The sequence below is a fragment of the Leuciscus leuciscus genome (genome assembly GCF_965113295.1).
Source record: "Leuciscus leuciscus genome assembly, chromosome: 25".
Taxonomy (NCBI): Eukaryota; Metazoa; Chordata; class Actinopteri; order Cypriniformes; family Leuciscidae; genus Leuciscus; species Leuciscus leuciscus.
Window position 1 is genome coordinate 8763523 of NC_138724.1, and position 23314 is coordinate 8786836.

Below are 23314 nucleotides of genomic sequence, written 5' to 3' on the forward strand. Positions count from 1 at the left end.
TAGGCGATAGGGCTAAGTACAGCTGTGTGTCGTCTGCATAGCTGTGGTAAGCAATTTGGTTATTTCTCATTATTTGGCTCATTGGGAGCATATACAGGTTGAACAGGAGTGGCGCAAGAATTGAGCCTTGAGGGACTCCGCATGTCATGGATGTCCACTCAGACTTATGGTCTCCTATACTCACATAATAACCTCTCCCATCTAAGTATGACCTGAACCATTTTAGGACTATCCCAGAAAGCCCCACCCAGTTTTCCAGCCTGTCAAGAAGTATGTTGTGGTCGACAGTGTCAAATGCAGCACTGAGGTCGAGTAGTACCAGCACTGATAATTTTCCTGAATCAGTATTTAAGCGAATATCGTTTATTATCTTTATCAGCGCTGTCTCTGTGCTGTGGTGCGGTCGGAAACCAGATTGAAAATTGTCAAAGTATCCATTCGAGCTTAAGAATTTGTTCAGCTGATTGAAGACAACTTTTTCAATGATCTTGCCTATGAAAGGAAGATTTGAGATCGGTCTATAGTTGCTTAATATGGTCTTATCCAGATTGCTCTTTTTCAGGAGGGGCTTGACAACTGCAGTTTTCAGGGAGTTTGGAAAACTCCCAGAGAGAAGTGAGGCATTTACCACTTCTAGAAGATCTGCTTCTAAACTGTTTAGCACAATTTTGAAGAAAGATGTGGGAAGTGTGTCAAGGGCGCATGTTGATGTTTTAAGGTGTTGTACGGTTTCTTCCAAAATTTTGCCATCAATTTCTTTGAAGTCAGACATAGTAACTACTTTCTCAGGTGGTCTGATCTGTCTGACCCCAGTGCAACTCAAGGATGTGCTGATCACCTTTCTGATATTATTGATTTTCTCAGAGAAGAAAGAAGCAAACTCACTGCACTTGCTGTTTGAGAGCATTTCACTAGGAATCTGGCTTGGGGGGTTTGTCAGTCTCTCTACAGTAGCAAAAAGAGTGCGTGTGTTGTTTAAATTGCTGTTTATAATATTTGAGAAGAAAGTCTGTCTAGCTTTGCCTAGTTCCATATTGAAAGCATGCAGGCTGTCTTTGTAGATGTTATAATGGACTACAAGTTTTGTCTTCCGCCACATGCGCTCTGCTTTTCTGCATTGTCTTTTCATATGTTGCACTGCTGTTGAGTTTCTCCAAGGTGCTTTTTGTCTCAGTCACTGGTAAACTCGCGCTGTGTGATTGACAGCTCCAGTGATTATAAAAGGATGGTTCTTTAATCGCTTTCTGTATATTATTTAATCACAATTTAAATAACATATAATTTTCATGCAACTAAGAGAAACAATGTGAAGTTGACCATTTAGTCACTGGCTTGATTTACTGATAAACAGCAATAAGTGATTTTGAGACAAAGAACATCTGACTGTACATTAATCATTATATATCAGAAATCACTGATCACAGATCATGGCATTAGAATAAACACGGTTATTGACATGTTGTCGCATTACTATTGAATCCATATTTTCATATATGTTTGCAAAGCCTGTGCCGAAATTGCGACTGATTGACAAAATAATTCACAGTGAAATGTACCGAACAAACAAATAATGCTCAATTGAGACATTCACATAGTTGAAAATAGATAACCACATTCCTTAGGAAGGTAAAGTTATTTGTAGTCCTTTGATCCTGTATCTCTCTTCTCTCCTTCTCATCTCACTAACGCACCAGTGGGAGGGGCCAAAGACATGATGATGTAGAAGTAGGCGTTGATCTGATTCTGCAGAGGCATCTTTCGACGCACTATTACTTCATAATGTGACAAAATCCGAAACGAGTTGTTTTCGGAGCTTGGTTTAAATAAAAGCTGTTTTTGGACTAACGGGGGAAGTTTTGAGTTCTGAAACTCTACAATACTACAAGGACCTCTCAAAGTCTACGTTCACACTGTCAGTACAAATCCAAATCATGTCTCCCTTTTAAAATCGCATTTCTTGAAATCGGTTTTAGTCTGATTGCTGTAATCATATTTTGCTTGTTTTATGTAACTTCCTCACACCATGTAAAACGTAAATATCAGACGTTGTTATAAGAAACATGCTGAAAGTCACATGTGATTTCAAACCACAAATGATTTTTATGTGATTCAACTTTTTTTTTTTTTTTTTTTTTTGTGCTAAATATGATAGAATTTGCACAAAATTCGGATTTGGACTGACATTCTGAATGAAGTAATGTGGGTTTAGAAGGACATAAGGACAAGTAAATGAAAGAAAGAAAAAAAATTTTTTTATGTTACTTGTAACATCTTTTTTGGTGAAAATTTTATTTAATCTTTATTGACTAAGAAAGGTGATTTAGGATCCAGAAAAAGAGTGATTTACTGCTTTGATCATACTGCAGGTTGGCTGGTCTCTGCTGTGTCGTCTGATGGAGATCTGTCCAACCACTCTGGATAGACTGACCAACCCAGTGGACTATGAGTTTATAGAGGTGCACAAGTAAGCCTGGAGTTTATTTCTATGAGCTTATATGGCCATACATTCCTGTTTACATAGACTACGTAATTGAAGCAACTTTCAGTAGTTTAAAGCATAATTATCATTGCCTTCCTTTAATAAGCCACTCTCTGTATCATTCTATAAAACTGAAAGTACAAAAGTAAAAGAGAATTCCTTTGTTCTACTGGTTAAGATTAAAAGTAATTGACTAGGAGGATTTATGCATTGGTATAAAATAATTGTGCATCAATTTATCAATTTAGTTTATTTCTATAGTACTTTACACAGTACATATTGTCCCAGAAGAGCTTTACAAAGAAAGTGCCTTAAAGGGAAAGTTTACCCCAAAATGTAAATTGTCATCATTCAATCACTCTCAGGTTGTTCCAAACCTGTATAACTTTCTTTGTTCTGCTGAACACAAAAGAAGATATTTTGAAGAATGTGGGAAACTGAACAGAGCATGTACAAGAAAAACAACAAAGGGCTCAAGACCGAACCTTGTGGCATATCATATTATTATATGGTATTGCAAATTGTATGTTCTAATCCTTTTTTTTTTTGTACTGAACTGATTATTTAATAAAAAAAGACAACTTTTAAGGCAGTTTTAAAAAAGATCTTACAGGTAGGATCTAATTCAGGCTATTCTTCTGAACGTGATTGGCTGAAACAGATAACTGCCAGTTTGAATGGAATTTGGAATATGTCCTCTAGAGAAGGAAGGGAAAAAAAACATTTAACACTGGCTGAACAAGTATAACTATCACTTTTTTAATAGTTTGGTGGTTTTTGGATCAAGCATACAAGAAGAAGATTGTAAAGCTGCAAGACGTTTTAAAAGCCCAGCCGTACAACAGTAAACAGTTGAAACTGATCCTGGGTTGTAACATGTCATGATGTCTAAGATACTCAAACCGGTTTTTAATGAATACATTCATAAATTCATTGCTGCTATCCATGTTCACCAGGTTTAAGTGAATGTTTGCATGTTTGTTCATAGGCAGATTCTTAAGGTGCTTTCAGTGTATCATAATGACGCCAAGATGATGATGGTGGGCCTGAGAGCTCTGGCTCTGCTACTTAAGTCAGGTAAGACTTCAGGTTGCTTTTCCATGATGCTGTTTATACAACCATTATAGAATATTGGTTCCTGACGTATTTTTCGCATTTATTTAATATCCATAAGGATTTCAAAATATTCTTTAAAAAAATGTTAACCAAACCACCCAGCTCCCATATGAATCACTACATTACAACAAGGAAACACTGCACTGTAAGGGTGCCCAAACCGGTTCCTGGACATCTACTCTCCTGCAATGTTTAGATACAACCCTGATAAAACACAACTGCACCAGCTAGATAAGAAGCACTTGATAATTACAGACAGGTGTGTTTTCCAGGGTTAGATCTGAACTCTCCATAGCCGCGTTTCCACCGAAATTACTCAGAACAATTTGTCCAAAGAACTTTTTTTCCCCCAGACCTGTTGCTGTCTGCGTTTCCATTGCGGTCTAAAGTACTGTGAAGATTAGGGAAATATATCCGGTTGTTGATTCGAATAGTAAAGAACACTTACTGCACGCATTGCAACAGACTTTTAAAAATGGTGGTTGAAATAAAATGCTGCGTGAACTCAACCAATCAGCATGTTCAGCGCCCAAGTCCCACCCTACGAGCAGGGACTTTCTGAGGGGAAAATGTTTTTCCTCATTAACTATTCCCTACGCTAGTCCACTACGAATACTGTTCACTTGATAGAGTGAATGAAAACAAGTGAGTGGAATCGGACAGCCGTTGAGCGTACACTCGGTTGTACACTCGTAATTGTGGTGCATTGTGGGATTGAATAAGTGCACTCAATAACGTCCACTATGGTTTCGGACACCACTACAGATAACTGTCCCCTCAAATACGCCCTATTCGAGGGTATAGGGGGCGATTTCGGATTCAGCCACCAAGTACCATCCCAAAGTCCCTAGTTTCTGGGTAAAGTTCCTGCGGTGGAAACACGGCTCATGTAGGCAGATCTCCAGGAACAGGATTGGGCACTATTAACGTTTTTCATGAAGCAATCTCATCCCGTGAAGCATTGCGAATGAATGACATAATTAAATCAGTAATGACAGTACATTATAACTATGGATATCAGGAAAATATATCATACATGGAGTTCTTCTTGTTTATTATTATGAAATAGCCACATTCCCCTTACACTTTTTGATGATGGTTAGATTAGCATGTTTCATTTCACTTGAGGTACACCACCATTTTGCCGCATTTTCGCACTCCCCTCCTGAAATGAACGAAATATTTGGTGTTTGTGGGTCAAATGTGGTCCTGATGGATGTGTTGCTTGTTTGTGGGTCAGGTGAGCTTGTGATGCAGGTTCTGGATGAGGAGGAAGTGGATGTGTTTTTCTTGGTTCTGGAGGCCATGAGGTCTTTCAGTGACAGAGAAGAGGTTCAGCTCCAGGGATGTGCTGCTTTACAACTACTGCTGCAGACAGGTAACTGTGATCTGTTACAAAGCAATAGTAACATAAGACACTATGATTTCCCCATCCGCAAAGAGTCCAGACAGAAATGGAATTTAATGTATAATGTGAAATGTCACATAATTTGGCAAAATTTAACTAATTTAATTAAATTGAATAAATCAAAAGTAGGGCTGTACACTTAAATACAAGGGTGAGTGTCTTTGAATATTAAAGCTCAAAAGGCTGCTTTTCTCTGTGTGAATGAGCGGCGCAATTTATATTTCTACTAGACGTACTGAAGCACATGTGGCACTCGTTTTCAGCATCTTCCGTTCTACTATATAAGGAAATTCGACATGGACTTCTTCTCCAGAGCTGGAGTTCACAAACGTTTCACCACTTTATTTGATAAAACTATCATCAGATACACACAGAAATCTAAAGGTCTTCACTACAGCCCGCCGAAATAAAAGTTAGAACAGACATGTATTACTGTTGGACAGCAGAATGCACTTCTCAAAGTAATAATAACAATATAATACAGTTTATATAAAATAATTTTTAAGGAATATCACACAATATTTCGTCCCTGTTTTAATTCAAACTGTAAGCCTTTGTTGTGCAAGACATTGTTTTCCAAAAATGAAAGGAATCGTTCAAAATTAGTTTGATCGAATTTGATACAATTATATTGTTAAAGTTTTAGGCATTCTTTTGATTTTCAAAGTTTTTGATATCAGATTTGAATTAAATAATACAACACAGAATCCTGAACAATTAAAATGTCTGAATTCACAGAATTTCTGGAGAAGAAAAAAAATCATAGGGCGCTATCAAATTTATTGTAAAGAAAGACTATGCGCCTGCGCACATATATATTCAAACGCACATACCTTTAGACTAAACACATGATATGCGCCGTCAGCGTTTTCACAGATTCACGTTTTTCAAAAAAAATTAAAACCTGCACCTTGGAACCCATTTCAAAGTTTGCGTTGTCGTTCAAATGAATGTCCAGAACACATTAAAAGTTTTCTGTTTTCTGTTAGAGCGGTGTTGTGTTAGCGGCCCCTAAGTTAATAACTAATGATCTTTGCAACGCAAGTGAATCAATCAAAAACTAACTTTAGCTGGACAATAACGTTATTCTAGAGCTGCTGTAAAGCCAAAACAATCTCTGTTACTGTAATTTCCTATTATCAATGTAAAGCTGCTTTGAAACAATCTATATTGTTAAAAGCGCTATATAAATAAAGGTGACTTGACTTGGCTATTATTGTTAACACTTTAATAACTGATTGAATTGTTAAAGTGAGCTGCTTGGTTGTCAGTTTCTGAGGATCATCTGGTGGAGTTTGTTGAGAAGAAGGACCATGAGGTGGTTTTGAATGCGCTGAGCCGGTTCATGGACAGTGAGAATGTGGTTCTTCAAGTGCTCAGGGTCCTCGTACCACTGGCTGCTCCGGGTAAAACACACTGCTCACTCAATGCTAGGATTATCATTATTAACAATACTAAATAAGCTTCTCTTTCTTGGATCTAGCCAGCAATGTTGAGATTCTGATGTCTAAAACCGTGAAATGCTACAGCCTAGCGTGTCAGGCTATGGAGATGTGGCTCGACTCTGAGCCGGTACAGGAGGCTGGTTGCTGTTTGTTACGGAAATTAACATCAGGTGAGCCCAGGTCAAAGGTCATGTTGAAACAAAGCTGTTCTTACAACATAAAAAAGTGCTGTTTAGTTTTAATACCTTTTTTGAGTTGTGTTGTCTTGTTTTTGACTTTTACCAGAGAGTTACTACAATATATTGGTGCTGAATGGTGTCCATAAAGTAGCAGTGAAAGCATGTGTCTCTTATCCTGAGAACGCCACAGTGCAGATCCAAGCCCTTTCCTGTCTGAGCGCGCTCGGTGAGTACATATTATTAATATGAACATGATAGTACAGTATAAACGGAGAACCCGGCCCTCCACTGGATCCCTTAGAGCCCACACTTGGGATATATGCTGCTTTATCATGATTATTGTTTGTCAGACTGTTTGTACATAGATTTGGGGATTTTGGACATGATTAACTGTTAACTTGGCATTTTCAGTGACCAGTCCTCATTTACCGGTACATGTGAAATTCAAATAATGCCACAAACAAACTAATTTTGATAGCTAGGGTGCTTTAGTACAGTCAAAAAAATTACATGCAGCACCTTTAAGGATTGCAATAATTGGTATAAAACAGATATTATATACATTACTTTGGAATAATGAAAATGTTTTTGAAAGAAGTCTCACCAAGGCTGCATTTATTGAACAATCATAAAGAAATGACAGTATATTACAGACATATTATTATTACAATTTAAAACAACTGTGTTCTATGGTCAATTTTTTATCAGTTTACCATATTAAGTGACAGTAAAGACATTTATAATGTCACGAAAGATTTCCGATAAATGCTGTTCTTTTGAACTTTCTATTGATCAAAGAAACCTGAAAAATGTAAAACAGAAAAATTCAACAGTACCAGTAATAATAACTGAGCATCAAATCATCATATCATAATGATTTCTGAAGGATCATGTGACACTGAAGACTGGAGTAATGATGCTGAAAATTCAGCTTTGATCACAGCAATAAATTACACTTTAACATATATTCACATAGCTGTTTTAAAATGTAATAATATTTAGATATGTATTGTGGCCACATTGAACTAATTCATTCCCTTATTTTAATTTAGTTAAATATTAAGTCATGATTCAAGGTGACAATATCTTGTTTTTTTCTTGTTTTTGTTTTTTCTCAGTGGAGTGTATTGTACAGAATGAAGGGTTGGAGAAAGAGTGTGAGGAAGAGGACGAGGACGAGGTGGAACAGAAAGTTCTGGTAAAGAACGAATCCACTCAAGCGGAGGAGATGCTCGTGTGGAGAGAGGCCTGTTATACGGCTTTAGAGAGACATGCTGAAGACGCCACAGTACAGGTGACCTGATTGACCCTACAGTGCAGAAAACATCTTATCATCTCAGTGTTTTGCTTTTACTAATGTGAATATGTAACTTTCTATCTCGTTGCCCAATCAGGAAGTGGCATGTTGGGCCTTAAACAGCTTTCTGCTCCACTGCAGCACGTCCAACCATGTGGAACTGGAAGGAAGGTTGGCATTCCTTCATAATCTGTGCTATGTAACTTTTTTTCCCGGAATTCCTTTTATAATTAAAGGCTGAGGCCATTATTATACAGATAATTATTTGCTCAAGGGAATAGGGGTGTAACGATACCCTCATGTTATGATTCGATACATATCACAATATGAACTGATGAGACAATATTATTGTGATACTACAAAAAATTTCACTGTTGATTAAAATGCTAAATTTGATGTTACATTGTGTGTGTAAATGAACATATTCTTGGACTTGGTGCTGGAAACCGAATGAACAGGACAACAGAGACACCAGAATAACAATATTCATGATTCTGAAGCTGAAAATACAGAATCATTTCAGACGAATATGCTTGTACTAATTCACTGACTAGATATAGTTAAAATAATGTAGGCCACTTTTTACTGGTAACAGAAGATATGTGGCATTATCAGGACCCACAAAATATTCCCCCATTGCATTATTATACATTATTTTTAACATTATATAATAATTTAATGTAGTATTGACACGAAAACATTTTTTTTTCTCACAGTTTTTATTTTGTGTGAACTATACACAGTACATATTGTTGCATTTTTGTATTGCGATATATTGTGACACGATATATTGTTACACCCCTACAAAGGAATGATTTTTAATAGTTTTATTCCTGCATTATACAATAATAAAAGAATCAAAAGAAATATATATGCATTATTATTATTATTATTATATTTCTATATGTAATACCAGTAGTGTAGTTAACACCGTTATCATCTGGGCAAGTCAAGTTGCTGAATACTGAATAGGTGAAGATATTTAAATGTAGGCGGTCACATGTTAACGAGCTCAGGTTATGATGTCGTAATTCTGAATGTTTGATTCGTTTCTCTGTCACACAGGCCTCCTCTTCACACACTCATCATGGCTGCGATGCTCCTGCACTCCTCCAGTGTGGGGGTGTTTCAGGCTGCTAGCTGTACATTACACACACTAATACAGCACCACAGTGAGTATGCAGTGATTTTTATTACATAATATTATTCTTTGGCATGTATAATCCACCGACTGGTATCAGTGGATACTAAATTATTGTACTACAGTCTGTCAAAAATAGTTTGCCCAGATATTGTATGATTTCTGATGTGTGTGCTTTTGGATAAGCACTTTCCGCAATCTTATGAGAATACATTTTCCACCATTCTCTAATGAAGTAATATATAAATATATTTATGTAAATGTTCCAACAATGGTTTAATGCCATAATTCATAAAATTCATACAAGTTAGAATCCAACTTGTGTCATTTTCTTATTATACTCCCCTGCTTGTCCATATCATTTTGTATGTACATACTTTTCAGACATTTACTAGTTCTTTGAATATGTATTTGGCCAATGTTACACAAACACAATAAAAAACGGACTATTTTTACAGAGATGTATGATCCCTTCCTTGTGAAAAAGAAGTGTGCTGAATTGTATTTAATGCATACTTATAGTGTGCTTCAAAACTTAAAAGTATATTTTTAAGAAGCTGTACTTGCAGATTCTTGTTTTTTTACACACTTATTGTTAGTACAGTTTGTAATAAAATCAAATAAAGTTTTACTTTAAAGTTCATTTTAAATCATTGTTTGATAATCTTTTTTCGTGCTTTGAAGAATTACACTTATTTTGATGTGTTGACTATCATTTTAATTTTAACTGTAGTGTGTTATTTGATATTACATTTAAAGATTTTTTTCTTTATCTTTAGAAATGTGTAATTACAAATATATTTAAATACATGACATACAAGTTTCAGTAGAAATTACATGAAATTATATTGCATACACTCACCTAAAGGATTATTAGGAACACCTGTTCGATTTCTCATTAATGCAATTATCTAATCAACCAATCACATGGCAGTTGCTTCAATGCATTTAGGGGTGTGGTCCTGGTCAAGACAATCTCCTGAACTCCAAACTGAATGTCAGAATGGGAAAGAAAGGTGATTTAAGCAATTTTGAGCGTGGCATGGTTGTTGGTGCCAGACAGGCCGGTCTGAGTATTTCACAATCTGCTCAGTTACTGGGATTTTCACGCACAACCATTTCTAGGGTTTACAAAGAATGGTGTGAAAAGGGAAAGACATCCAGTATGCGGCAGTCCTGTGGGCGAAAATGCCTTGTTGGTGCTAGAGGTCAGAGGAGAATGGGCCGACTGATTCAAGCTGATAGAAGAGCAACTTTGACTGAAATACATTGACTTTGACTCATTACAACCGAGGTATGCAGCAAAGCATTTGTGAAGCCACAACACGCACAACCTTGAGGCGGATGGGCTACAACAGCAGAAGACCCCACCGGGTACCACTCTTCTCCACTACAAATAGGAAAAAGAGGCTACAATTTGCACGAGCTCACCAAAATTGGACAGTTGAAGACTGGAAAAATGTTGCCTGGTCTGATGAGTCTCGATTTCTGTTGATACATTCAGATGGTAGAGTCAGAATTTGGCGTTAACAGAATGAGAACATGGATCCATCATGCCTTGTTACCACTGTGCAGGCTGGTGGTGGTGGTGTAATGGTGTGGGGGATGTTTTCTTGGCACACTTTAGGCCTCTTAGTGCCAATTGGGCATCGTTTAAATGCCACGGCCTACCTGAGCATTGTTTCTTACCATGTCCATCCCTTTATGACCACCATGTACCCATCCTCTGATGGCTACTTCCAGCAGGATAATGCACCATGTCACAAAGCTCGAATCCTTTCAAATTGGTTTCTTGAACATGACAATGAGTTCACTGTACTAAAATGGCCCCCACAGTCACCAGATCTCAACCCAATAGAGCATCTTTGGGATGTGGTGGAACGGGAGCTACGTGCCCTGGATGTGCATCCCACAAATCTCCATCAACTGCAAGATGCTATCCTATCAATATGGGCCAACATTTCTAAAGAATGCTTTCAGCACCTTGTTGAATCAATGCCACGTAGAATTAAAGGAGAACTCCGGTGAATTTTTAAGTTAATCTTGATCGTTTTACCTTTGTGAGTACTGTCTATAGAAAAAAAAACGAACCGGATCGGTGCTTGCAACGCGGAGCTGTTACAGTTAATGCCCAGAGCTCCCATTCAGCTAAAACGGCAGTTTTGGGGGCATAAACCTAAAGAGTGTCTTTGTGCCTCTTAACAGACACAAAATGCAATTAAAATGTCTGTCCAACATGAACAGGGCCCTTACATGACAACAAGATGCGTTTACAACTTAGCCATTGTTTAAACTCACCTAAATAGTGTTTTAGACGGCTAGCTGTAGTCTCGCGGGAACTCAGTAGTAGCCGGAACACGACGCTCCTCCCACCTGCACTATGTGCGCGATTTTTTCCGCAGGGCGGGATTTCCGCTGAAGTGGTTTGGGGAAAAAAAATCATCACGCGCACTTTTTCCGGCTACAACTGAGTTCCCACGGGACTTCAGCGCGAGACTACAGCTAGCCGTCTAAAACACTATTTAGGTGAGTTTAAACAATGGCTAAGTTGCTATACGCATCTTGTTGTCATGTAAGGGCCCTGTTCATGTTGGACAGACATTTTAATTGCATTTTGTGTCTGTTAAGAGGCACAAAGACACTCTTTAGGTTTATGCCCCCAAAACTGCCGTTTTAGCTGAATGGGAGCTCTGGGCATTAACTGTAACAGCTCCGCGTTGCAAGCACCGATCCGGTTCGTTTTTTTTTTCTATAGACAGTACTCACAAAGGTAAAACGATCAAGATTAACTTAAAAAATCACCGGAGTTCTCCTTTAAGGCAGTTCTGAAGGCGAAAGGGGGTCAAACACATTATTAGTATGGTGTTCCTAATAATCCTTTAGGTGAGTGTATAAATCAAATGCATATTGCATTTTCAGGACACTTTAACCATATTTCAAAAACAATAGAAGTAATTATGAAATGAAATGTGAAGATGTACTTGGGTCCTACTTAAGTGGGTCAAAAAAGCTCAACTTATTACGTTTTATATAAATTTAAACCATAGTACATTTTAATTTCATTGCAGTTAACATTCAATTAAGTGTCCAAAAAAATCAGTTTGCACTTAAGTATATTATCTCCATAACAAATACTCTTTTTAAAACTATACTTCTTCACGAGGGATGTGTCTCAGAATTCGCTTAGCTTGTGTTGTTGTGACTTCAGGAAGGATGAGAGATCTGCTGCTATCACTTGGCATCCATTTCAACATTGTGGATCTGATGCGGAAACACGCAAGCTCCAGTGACGTGTGTGAAAGTGCCTGCAAACTACTTCACACACTCTTTCAGGGAGCGTAAGCACACACACTTCCCACCTCTGATCAATGACAGTTTATGATGACGTATGACAGGCGAAAACATGAAACTGGACTCATAATATTTTGTTACTCCAGGAGGGCCAGTCTTGATGACGGGGCCCTGGTTCTCGGCCAGATCCTGATTGCTCTGAAGGCACACAACTTCGTTCCTGAAGTTCAGCTGGAGGGACTCAGAGCCAGTTTAGTTCTTCTCAACCCAGGTAAAATGTCTGTCTACTTACTGTAATGAAATATGCCTGTGTGATTTCTGACTCTGTTTTACTGTGAACACAGACAGAAGTTTAAGAGAACATGGCAACTCTGTAGAGGATCCTGACACGGTGGGTGTGTCTCTGCGGGTCCTGAAGAACCAGTGTGTACTGGAGGGAGCTCACACTGTCTATCTAGAGGCACTTAATAGGGTAAATACTTTGTATCTTACAAGCTAAAATAGTTCAATAATTCAACATGGACCATAATGCTAAATCTTTTGCTCAGGAGAACTTAACGTGATGTTCCTGGTTCAATGCATGTTAAAGCGGTGTACTTTTTCAATGTTAAAATATTTTCTCCTATCTGATTAATATGAAAATACAACTAGAGTATTTCCACTAAATTATGATTTAAAGAGGTCATGATATACTTTAATGTAATTTCTATTTAAACGTGTATGTCATGTATTTAAAGTGCTTTATTATGCTATTTTAAAAGTTCCTAATTTTGTTACAACAGGTAACACTTTCATTTTCTCATTTTATATATATATATTGCACATTACCAAATTTTTCAGTGATTCTCAAACAACTCATCCAATGATTCACTCTCTCTAAATCCCTCCTAAAGCTACTCTGCTCTGATTGGTCAGATGACCCAGTCTGTTGTGATTGGTCTACCGCGTACAGCGCCCGTCGTAAACGAAACGCCCATTGCCATAACTGAACTTCAGCTCCGGAGGCTTTCTAAAGCTCAGTGATTGCACAGATTGTAAAGACAGCAACGATGGCATCCATTTTACCATATCAATCCGAGCGCGAGTCCGATGATGAAACATTGGAAGAACTAGTTGACCTACCCTACCTTTAAAAGGGTCATCCTGCAAGTTTCATAGCTTAAAATGTCCTCCTCATTATAAACAAAGCATTTATTTAATCAAGCTTCAAAAACGTCTCGTTTTGATATTGCAATATCTGTGACGACACACGGGCATACGCCTGCCTCCAGACCAAGATAGACAAATAGTTATACATCATTGCACCATAGGCCCCACCCACTGGCGTTTACACTTTCAAAGGCTCTTGTGCATCTTTAAAACACAAATAAAGAAATATTTAATGAAACCTGACTAGTTTTTTTTATTCTATATGTTCATATGTTTTGAAGATGAACGAAAGTCTTATAGGTTTGGAAAAACGTGTCAGTGGGTGAGTACTGAAACTGCATGACAGAATTAGCATTTTCGAATAAACTATCCCTTTAATATATGCTCTTAAACAAAAATTATGAACTTGACATTTCTGTTTTTAAACCCTCTTGAATGCCACTCCCCATAGACTTCCATTGTAAGATCATTACTGTAAACAATTAAAAAAACAAAAAACTAAATCTAATTCTGTCAGAAATGCTGTCAGACTGTAACTTGTATTGGACCCGTAACATTCCTTTTGTAACATTGGACTTGAAATGTGGCTTTTATTTAACTTTTAAGTAAATGTGTGAAGTGTTTAATCTGATGTTTGTGTGTTTAGTTTATCAGTAGTAAGGAGATTCAAGAGTGTGGACTTGGCGTACTCTCAGCGCTAGCCGATTGTTCTGGAGCTGTGGACCTCATGTGCCAGCAGGGGGCGATTGACACGGTTCTTCATACGATGCAGATGTTTCCACAGGAACGCGGTGAGTCTAACCACTTCTCCATTCTAGGAGATCACAAGCCTCTACTTCTAATCCCAGCCAGACCTGAGTGTCGACATAAGGTCTGGTCCACATTGCTGCTTATTCTGGCCAAAAACTGGCCACTTAGGACCGTTCTCACAGAATGGGTTTTTGAGTTCCACTGTGCTGCATTTCCAGTGTTGTCCTATGAAAACATGCTAGATGGATGTGTTTAAACATTACGCTTGTTTCTTAAACTTAAAAAAAAAATGTGTCTTTAGACCTGAAAGGGTTAGTTCACCCAAAAATTTTAATTGTGTCATCATTTACTCACCCTCATCTCATTCCAAACCCAAAAGACTTTCGTCCATTTTTGGAACACAATGTTGTTTTGTGAATGGAAGGATGGAAACCTCTCAGATTTCATCAAAAAAATCTTTATTTCTGTTCTGAGGATGAACGAAAGTCTTATGAGGGTGAGTCATTAATGACAGAATTTTCATTTTTTGGGTGAACTATCCCTTTAAGTTTTCCTTTCTGTCTCACGTTTTTAAACATAAAAACACATTCTGTGTGTATGCCCCCTAAGACAGGAAGAGACCATCTGACTGACATAAAGGTTTAAAAAAAAAAAAAAAAAAAACTACAAAAAAAGAGATTTAAAAATGGATGGGTACGTAAACATAAGCACAACTGTATAATAATCGAAACTCATCACCATTTTGTAGATATTCACTACTGGGCTCTTAGTCTCCTGTTTCACCTCATCTCTAAGAAGAAGCTGTCCCGTACGATGGTGCCTGTACTGGCCTTTGTTTTGGTCAGCTCTGTACGGCAACACAAAGAGGACACAGTCATGCTTCTAAAGGTAGTTTACTACAATTATTATCAGTTCAAAATCAATAGGGTTGTTGTTGTTCCTAACAGTGTGTTTTTGTCATTAGGGATTTCAGGCGGTGTGGAAGTTGTTGGACACCTGCTCGAGTGCCGCAGCATGGCTGCAGAAAGAAGCTTTCGAGAAAGAGATCTTTCAGGTCCTGCGGGAGAAGACGGCAGACCAGCGTCGAGATCCAGTGAGATAATTGAACTAAAAGGTTTTAGACTCAAACAAATCAAATAAAAGCAAGATCCCCTGATAAATCCCGATTGTGTTGGGCTTCAGTTGCAGGGAATGAGTTGCCTGTGCCTGTCTAAGATGGTGGCGGACACTGAGATCATGTACATGCTGCTGGAGAGAGCGTGTGAGGACGGAGATGTGGACATGGCAGAATGTCTCGTTAAGCTGGGTGCTGACATCAACAAGAAAACAAAGAGCGATTCGCTCATATATCAGGTCTGATTTATGAATCTTTAAGGAATATTTACAACAATGAAAAATCATAGTTTACTCATTCTGTGGTTTTAAAGGGGGTGTTTTTATGTTTTTACTCTTTTCACATTTGCGAATCATAAAAGTGGTTATTTACATATAGCAATATGGCAACAGCCTGTTTAATTCTGGATGGATGGATGGATGGATGGATGGATGGATGGATGGATGGATGGATGGATGGATGGATGGATGGATGGATGGATGGATGGATGGATGGATGGATGGATGGATGGATGGATGGATGGATGGATGGATGGATGGATGGATGGATGGATGGATGGATGGATGGATGGATGGATGGATGGATGGATGGATGGATGGATGGATGGATGGATGGATGGATGGATGGATGGATGGATGGATGGATGGATGGATGGATGGATGGATGGATGGATGGATGGATGGATGGATGGATGGATGGATGGATGGATGGATGGATGGATGGATGGATGGATGGATGGATGGATGGATGGATGGATGGATGGATGGATGGATGGATGGATGGATGGATGGATGGATGGATGGATGGATGGATGGATGGATGGATGGATGGATGGATGGATGGATGGATGGATGGATGGATGGATGGATGGATGGATGGATGGATGGAGAGGATGGAGAGGATGGAGAGGATGGATGGATGAAATTTGATGATGGATGGATGGATCTCAATCAGCTTTACTATGTCCTAGAGCAGGGGTGCCCAATCCTGCTCCTGCAGATCGACTGTCCTGCACAGTTCATATCCAACCCTAATCAAACACACCTGAAGCAACCAATTAAGGTCTTCAGGATCACTTGAAAATTAAAGGCAGGTATGTTTGATTAGGGTTGGAGATGAACTGTGCAGGACAGTCGATCGGCATGAGCAGGATTGGGCACCCCTGTCCTAGAGTACACCCAAATCGCTTTCCAATCATATCGGGGGTCTCTCCTCAAACACCACCAGTGTGCAGCGTCCACTTGGACTCATTCCACGTCCCCATATTCAAGAAAGCTTGACTGACATTATAACAGGATCTTCATTGTCATTCCTAGCACTGAAGATGATGTTGCTGTGTTTGTTCAGGTGTGTGATCGGGGGGCTCCTCTGGCCTTGCTGGAGCTGCTGGTTTCTGCAGGTGTTCATGAGCAGCAGTTGCGTGGAGCTCTGAGCGTGTGTGTCAGGAGGGGTGAGGACCCCGTGGTCACGCTCCTGCTCAGGCGTTTGGGCCTGGACCGCTCCAACAGCGCCCTGTGCCTCGGGAGCTTCCGCCTCGGACAGATGAAGGCAGCGTGGCTCAGCGCTCTGCTCTCTGAGTGCAGGACTCAGTCTCCAACAAGCAACAAGAACAGTGAGTCTATTCACATGATCTGGCAGTGCCTAATGTTGTTTGGCATGTATTTGACATACATATTCTGGGGTCATTATTCGCTATAAAGACGTCTGAAATCTAAAGAGATTTCTAAGCCATGTTCTAAACACATTTTGAGACACAAAACAAGTTTTAAATATCAGGGGGGAAAAAAAGAGCAAAATAATTTGATTCACTAGCACAACCAAACACTTTGGGATTACGCATAAGTTGGGAGCAAGATGCCCAGTCATGCTTGAAAAGAAATATATATTTACCGTCATATAACGTGAAACCGGTATAATTTAGAAAAAATACCGTGATATAAATTATTGGTCTTACCGGCCAGCACTACATCTTGTGTCTCAGGATGATCTGAATATGGAAATAAGTAACTTTCAGATCCACTATGACTGTTACGGTTGGAGATGCTGAGAAAGGCGAAAGGCTCATGATGAGGAAGAATGTTGGAAGGAAGACTTTAATCATCAAACACATTGGAACAAGGAAAAACGCAGAAGAATAACACAACCAAACATCAACGACAAACAACCAAGACTGAGGGAGAACACAGAGAATATATACATGGGACAGACAAAGGACCTTAACAAGATAACTGATTACACACAGCTGAACCAAATTAACTAATGATGACGGTGATGATGGTGACAAGGAGTGGTGGGAAACTGAATAAAAGAAACACAGAGGAAAGTCCAAAAACAAACTGACATGTAACAATGACAAACCAGTCTCTTGGTTGAATCATCAGAACACACTTCTGCGTCAATATTCTGAACTTGCTCTTGACCAGAGAGTAGTTAATGCGTTCATCTAAAATAGGACACAGACCTCCATCCTTCATCCTAAAACTGAATAGTACCCCGCAGAAGTTTCCATGAAGCCAAGTGAGCAATAAGTTCAATATCAAACTGATAACTGTGGCGCTTCCACCCGAGTCTCTCATCAATGACAACATTGCCTGACACTGTGCTATTGGTCATCTCCAACCAACCGTGTCTGAAACATGAGGGGTATAAGACTGGTTTGTGCCCCGGACTGTTGAGGAACGCATTTACACTGCATGGGTCAAGGGGATCAAGTACCTGATTCAGATTTTTTCCCTCCCATGTGGCACAGATCAGATATGACCCACAAACGTGTAAGCAGGAAAAAAGCTAATGGATCCCGATATTCTCAGATTGGTTTCAAGCCTCATTCAAATATGGAAATAAATCCGATAAGAATCGGACACGGCCATTTGCACCTGCCGTGTCAGATCGGATATTCCCGTCAATGTGAGTCGTACATCATTGAAAAAAGTGACTTTTTGAAACATTTCGTTGTACAGATTTATCTATAACAAATTAAACATCTCTAGTCGACTAGCAGAGTATTAATGCCATTCGTTTGTGTTAAAACCAAATGGGTTCATCAGTGATCATATATCAAGAACAGGGACATGTTTGTGGGCATTTTATTTAGTGATTTCACAGGAATGAATAGTCTCCACAACAGGACTGAAGCGTGTGTCTGTGCACGAGCCACCGTCACTGATAACAGCGCAGCGGCGACGAGCACTCAGGATGATTTCAAAAGCAACACATTTCAGCGCCAGATCGGCTCTTATTTAATGAGAAAAAAAAAACATTCAAGGGTTTTGAACCCAGAACTTCTGATATGCTTAACAAAAGTTCTACCACCAGACCATTAGTGCACACTCAAGACCTGCAGTGTAAATGTGGCCTTCGTTAATCTCGGCACTCCGTTGTGGGGAGAAAGCCTTCTGCATCTCCTACCGACAACGCCTGAGATGAGAGGTTCTCTGATACACGTCTGAATTTGGGGCTCCACTGCGGGGGAAACATCTCACATCCCCAGGAAACAGTGCACCTCATGTTTGAATCCCCACTGAGGGAAGAAAGCATAATTCTTGGGGGCACAACCCTTGTCTGACACAGTCTGACAGGTCTGGACGAGTCTGACCGGTCTGGCTCTGGAGGGGAGCGCAGAGAAAGGCGAATATGCTTTGGCATTTTGACCACCTTCTTCCTGGCAAACTAATCAGAGACGACTCTGTGTTGCTGAAGGCCGGTAGAGCTTAGCTGCGGATATCAGCTCAATTACCCTACGAGAGTGCTGAAGCACAGAGGGGCAAGAGGTGATGGACTCAACGTCTCACCAACCGTAGCTCCTTCAGTGGGAGAGATCCAGGGTGAGAGGTGTACTCATTTGCCGGGATGCAAGCATAGCCCCGCTCCACTGAACCAATGAGGCTGGTGAAGTCGGACTGAGCAGCTGCTTCCACAATCTTGACACCTTGATGTGAAGATTGTTGATGAATGACAGCTTCTACACGCTGAGCAGGAGTGAGAGCCACTCGGGAAGCGCTGAACATCCTCAGCTTCCTCTGGCCAGTCAATATTCAGCTTCTCCGTGGCTCGAGCAATCATGTCAGTGAGCTGTGTCGAAGCGTCAGCTACAGTCGAGTAGAATCAAACTCAAATTATTTGCAGTCAAATATAAATATTTTAAATTATATTAAATGGAAATAGTTGAACTTTAGAGGAATTTAGAACCACTTAAGTAGGCCTTAAGTACATTTTTATATGAAAACAGTGTTGGGGAAAGTTACTTTGAAAAGTAATGCATTACAAAATTGCGTTACTCCCTTAAAAAGTAACTAATTGCGTTACTTAGTTACTTCTTTAGAAAAGTAATGCGTTAAGTTACTTTTGCATTACTTTTTTTAATTTTTTTCACTTGGGCTGGGCTTGTTTTTTTTATAACAAAAAAGTTATATTTTTGAGCAAATGTAAAGACCCTTTCACACCAAAAGTGAAATAATAAGCCTCAGCCTCTTATGCGTGTACATTAGAGGGCGCCGCTCAAACAAACCTTTCAGCTGCTGCAGTTTTGGATAACAGAAGAATAGATGCAGGAGAAGAAAGTTTAACACCAATACAAACAAAAAAAGTTATATTGCTTATAACTGAATCATCGAAGGTCAGAAGCAAGTACATTGGTCAATAAAGTGAGATTAAATGCATAAAAGTTTGTTTTATTTAACATATTTAGTTATTGGAGGTTTGCATAGTATTCTGATTCTGCATTTCACAGATTTTATTCATTTTGAGGAATATTGAATCTTTTCTGTGCAAGTGAGATGAGTAAATGCACGATCACATTTAGTCTAGAACTACAATAACCATCATGTTTACACTCAGCGCCTCTGCACTTCGATTTGTCTCAACATTGGGATAAGAGAGCTGTGAGACAATGAATGGGAAAAAGTAACTTGCGTTACTTATTTGAAAAAGTAACTCAGATATTTTGTTGTATATATATATGTTGTATATAAGTAATGCATTACTTTACAAGTAATCTGACTTCAATCAAATTAAGCACACCTTTTAAAAATTCTATGTCTTAAAAACATGGGGCTTGTCTTTACTGCTTAAAATAAGTAAAGGAACACCAGTTTTTACACCATTCACAGAAAGTGCCAGTACAAGAAAATCACTTGTCACTTGATTTGTGGCTTCTAGAGAAACAGTTTGTCATTACTATTACTATACTATTATAAGTATGTGGGGAATTTAATTCTACATAACAATAACTAGCCTGACTGTTGATGGTAAATCTTTTCTTTGCGTCTCTTAAGGTAAAGGTCAGTGTTTGGCCAGACAGATCGTGTCACTCCAGAGGAGGAGAGTCAGTAGATTACAGAGTGATGTCAGCACATTCAGATATTTTACGGATGAGGAAAGTGACGACTCGCACATTTCCTTAGATGAAAGCTTAGCCTTCATGTTTGATGACTTGGAGAGTGACGGTAAGATGATTCTCATGGAAACACCAAGCCTTTTCAACCTCATGATATGCTGAAAAAGTTTGGATGTATTAATACTTATTGAATTATGCAGAATCAACGTTGACATAAATTATTATTGCAGTTGATTAATCAATATGCATATCATGTTATTAATTTAGTACTGTTAATTGACTCACAGCAAGAAAATTACACTTACAATATTATAATATGATTTATCTGAAAGAATGAATGTGCTGTTCCGTTGGTAGGGAGTGACGGACCTCCACATGGAGTATTGCCTTTCAACGATTCGCCAGAAGTGGGCAGAAAACCTGCTTGGAGAAATCACAGTCGACGTAGACGTGCCAATTCTGAGGTACCGGATCGAACAGATGCACTTTTGGTGGGCTGTGTGCTTGGGTTTTAAAGAATGTCAACTCTGACTTAATATCTTTTGTACAGGGAAGTCATCATGAGACAGATCCAAGCATCCCTCTGTATAAGCGGTTTAACTCTCACAACACCAGAGGTACATACTGTATAACAAGCTGTCCGACATGTGAACTAGTCCGTCAAATTTCACCCGATCAATGTGTCTTCTATTGTGTTAACTCTACAGGGCAGGGTTTCGTGGAAAGCTCGACTCCTGGTGCAGTTCCTCTGGCCATAGACAAAGACCCCATCCGTCTGCTCGACCTATCAGGGAATGAGCTGAGCAATCTGTCCTGTTTGACGGATGTGAGCTCTCTTAAGCGACAGATTGAAAACCTTTTTCGGCTTGATCTGAGCAAAAACAGTCTATCAGAGTTCCCCAGTGTTCTCTGTCAGGTGTGTGGAAACATTTTGACAGTATTATTAAATTAGTGTGTTGTCAAAGTTAACATGAAACAGCGTTCGAAACCCATTCTGGAATGTTTCTACAATGTATTCTATTCACAATGTTTCTGTGAACATATTAGTTACGATCGATTTTAGTACTATGATCTGAAGCAGAACATAAATTAAAGGAACACGCCGACTTTTTGGGACTTTAGTCACCGTATCCCCCAGAGTTAGATAAGTCCATACATACCCTTCTCATCTCCGTGCGTGCCGTAACTCTGTCTGACGCACCCACCGCTAGCCTAGCTTAGCACAAAGACTGGATGTAAACGGCTCCAGCTAGCGTACGGCTCCCAATAAGTGACAAAATAACGCCAACATTTTCCTATTTACATGTTGTGATTTGTATAGTCACAGCGTGTGCAAATAACAAGGTCACATGAGACACAGCCATCTTCTAACCGTATACATACTGGGAACTATATTCTCAGAAGGCGAAGCACTGCTACTTCTGCGGAGTGATTATCTAGTCAGGTTGGTTTTGTTGACGGAAGTAACAACGGTGCTTTTCAGGTGTTGCGCTAATCACTCCGCCCAAGGCTGTCAAGAGTTGCTGTAATAAGCGCACGGCAATGGATGTGCAAACAGTCTTAAATAATAAATCCACAAAGAGAACACGTAAAATAACACCAGGAACAATATAATACACAACCACGTAAACTAAAACAACATGGAAAACTAAAACTGAAATACAAACATGAATCAAAACGCACTGAACACGTGACACACACACACACACACACACATATATATATATATATATATATATATATATATATATACTTTTAAGATTTGAAGTACACCACAAGTGCACATTCAGTACAAATAAGTTTATTTCTTTTTACAAGAGTTATTAACAATAACTTGTAATTACATTTTCTACTAGCATAACAGTGGCCCAGTTGTAATATTATAATTTTATAAATTGCATATATAAAATAGTTATTTTCTGTTCCTTAGAGTTTAAGAAGTCTAACCCGTCTAGATCTCCAAGGGAACCAGTTGCAGTCGCTTCCTGGAGATCTCCTGCGTTTGCCCGCTCTGAGCGCGCTCAATGTGTCACACAACTGCATCGGTCCACTTCTGCTGCTGGACCCGACTGTGTGCAGTCCATCCTTACGCCAGCTCAACCTCTCCTTCAACCAGATCACCGTCTTCCCCTTCCAGCTGGGTCAGGCCACGGACAAACTGGAAGAGCTCTCGTTGGAGGGGTATGTTATAGGATGATAGTTTTTCTAGAGGGCTGCAGTGCTGTCCTTTTTCAATTGTTCTTCTTATCATTTTTTTAAAAAAAATTTGGGATAAGTGTACAAAGGTTGTATGCACATATAAATAGGTTTTTTTTTTTTTTTTTTTTTTCAGCAATCAGATATCAGAACTGTCTCTCCCTCTCTGTCTGGCTGAGTTGAAAGTTTTAGATGTCAGTAAGAATCAGGTTAAAATGGTTTCAGAAAACTTCCTCACTGAATGTCTCAAGATGGAAACGTTCATCGCTTGTGTTAACCAAATCAGTAAGTCTGCCAACTCTTTAAAGCAAACATGAACCAAAATTCCTGATTTTACTGTCTTAAAAAATTATTTTGTAATATTTCATCAAAATATATTAACTTGAAGAAGAATGTCTTTTTGGCTATGCTTCA

At 39.1% G+C, this 23314-nt stretch overlaps 1 protein-coding gene across 1 annotated transcript in view; it reads left to right on the forward strand.

Moving 5' to 3' along the window:
- Positions 1-23314, forward strand: part of lrrk2 (leucine-rich repeat kinase 2) — a 60537-nt gene that overhangs the window by 4194 nt on the left and 33029 nt on the right. Inside the window, exons 3-25 of the mRNA XM_082160389.1 lie at positions 2367-2464; positions 3468-3556; positions 4836-4973; positions 6275-6409; positions 6487-6618; positions 6734-6853; positions 7746-7921; positions 8022-8095; positions 8990-9096; positions 12274-12403; positions 12503-12627; positions 12701-12828; positions 14152-14296; positions 15004-15143; positions 15220-15348; positions 15438-15608; positions 16717-16981; positions 20643-20813; positions 21062-21168; positions 21255-21321; positions 21412-21620; positions 22635-22885; positions 23037-23185. Coding sequence (XP_082016515.1) covers positions 2367-2464; positions 3468-3556; positions 4836-4973; positions 6275-6409; positions 6487-6618; positions 6734-6853; positions 7746-7921; positions 8022-8095; positions 8990-9096; positions 12274-12403; positions 12503-12627; positions 12701-12828; positions 14152-14296; positions 15004-15143; positions 15220-15348; positions 15438-15608; positions 16717-16981; positions 20643-20813; positions 21062-21168; positions 21255-21321; positions 21412-21620; positions 22635-22885; positions 23037-23185 — 3256 coding nt within the window. The remainder of the gene's footprint in view (positions 1-2366; positions 2465-3467; positions 3557-4835; positions 4974-6274; positions 6410-6486; positions 6619-6733; positions 6854-7745; positions 7922-8021; positions 8096-8989; positions 9097-12273; positions 12404-12502; positions 12628-12700; positions 12829-14151; positions 14297-15003; positions 15144-15219; positions 15349-15437; positions 15609-16716; positions 16982-20642; positions 20814-21061; positions 21169-21254; positions 21322-21411; positions 21621-22634; positions 22886-23036; positions 23186-23314) is intronic.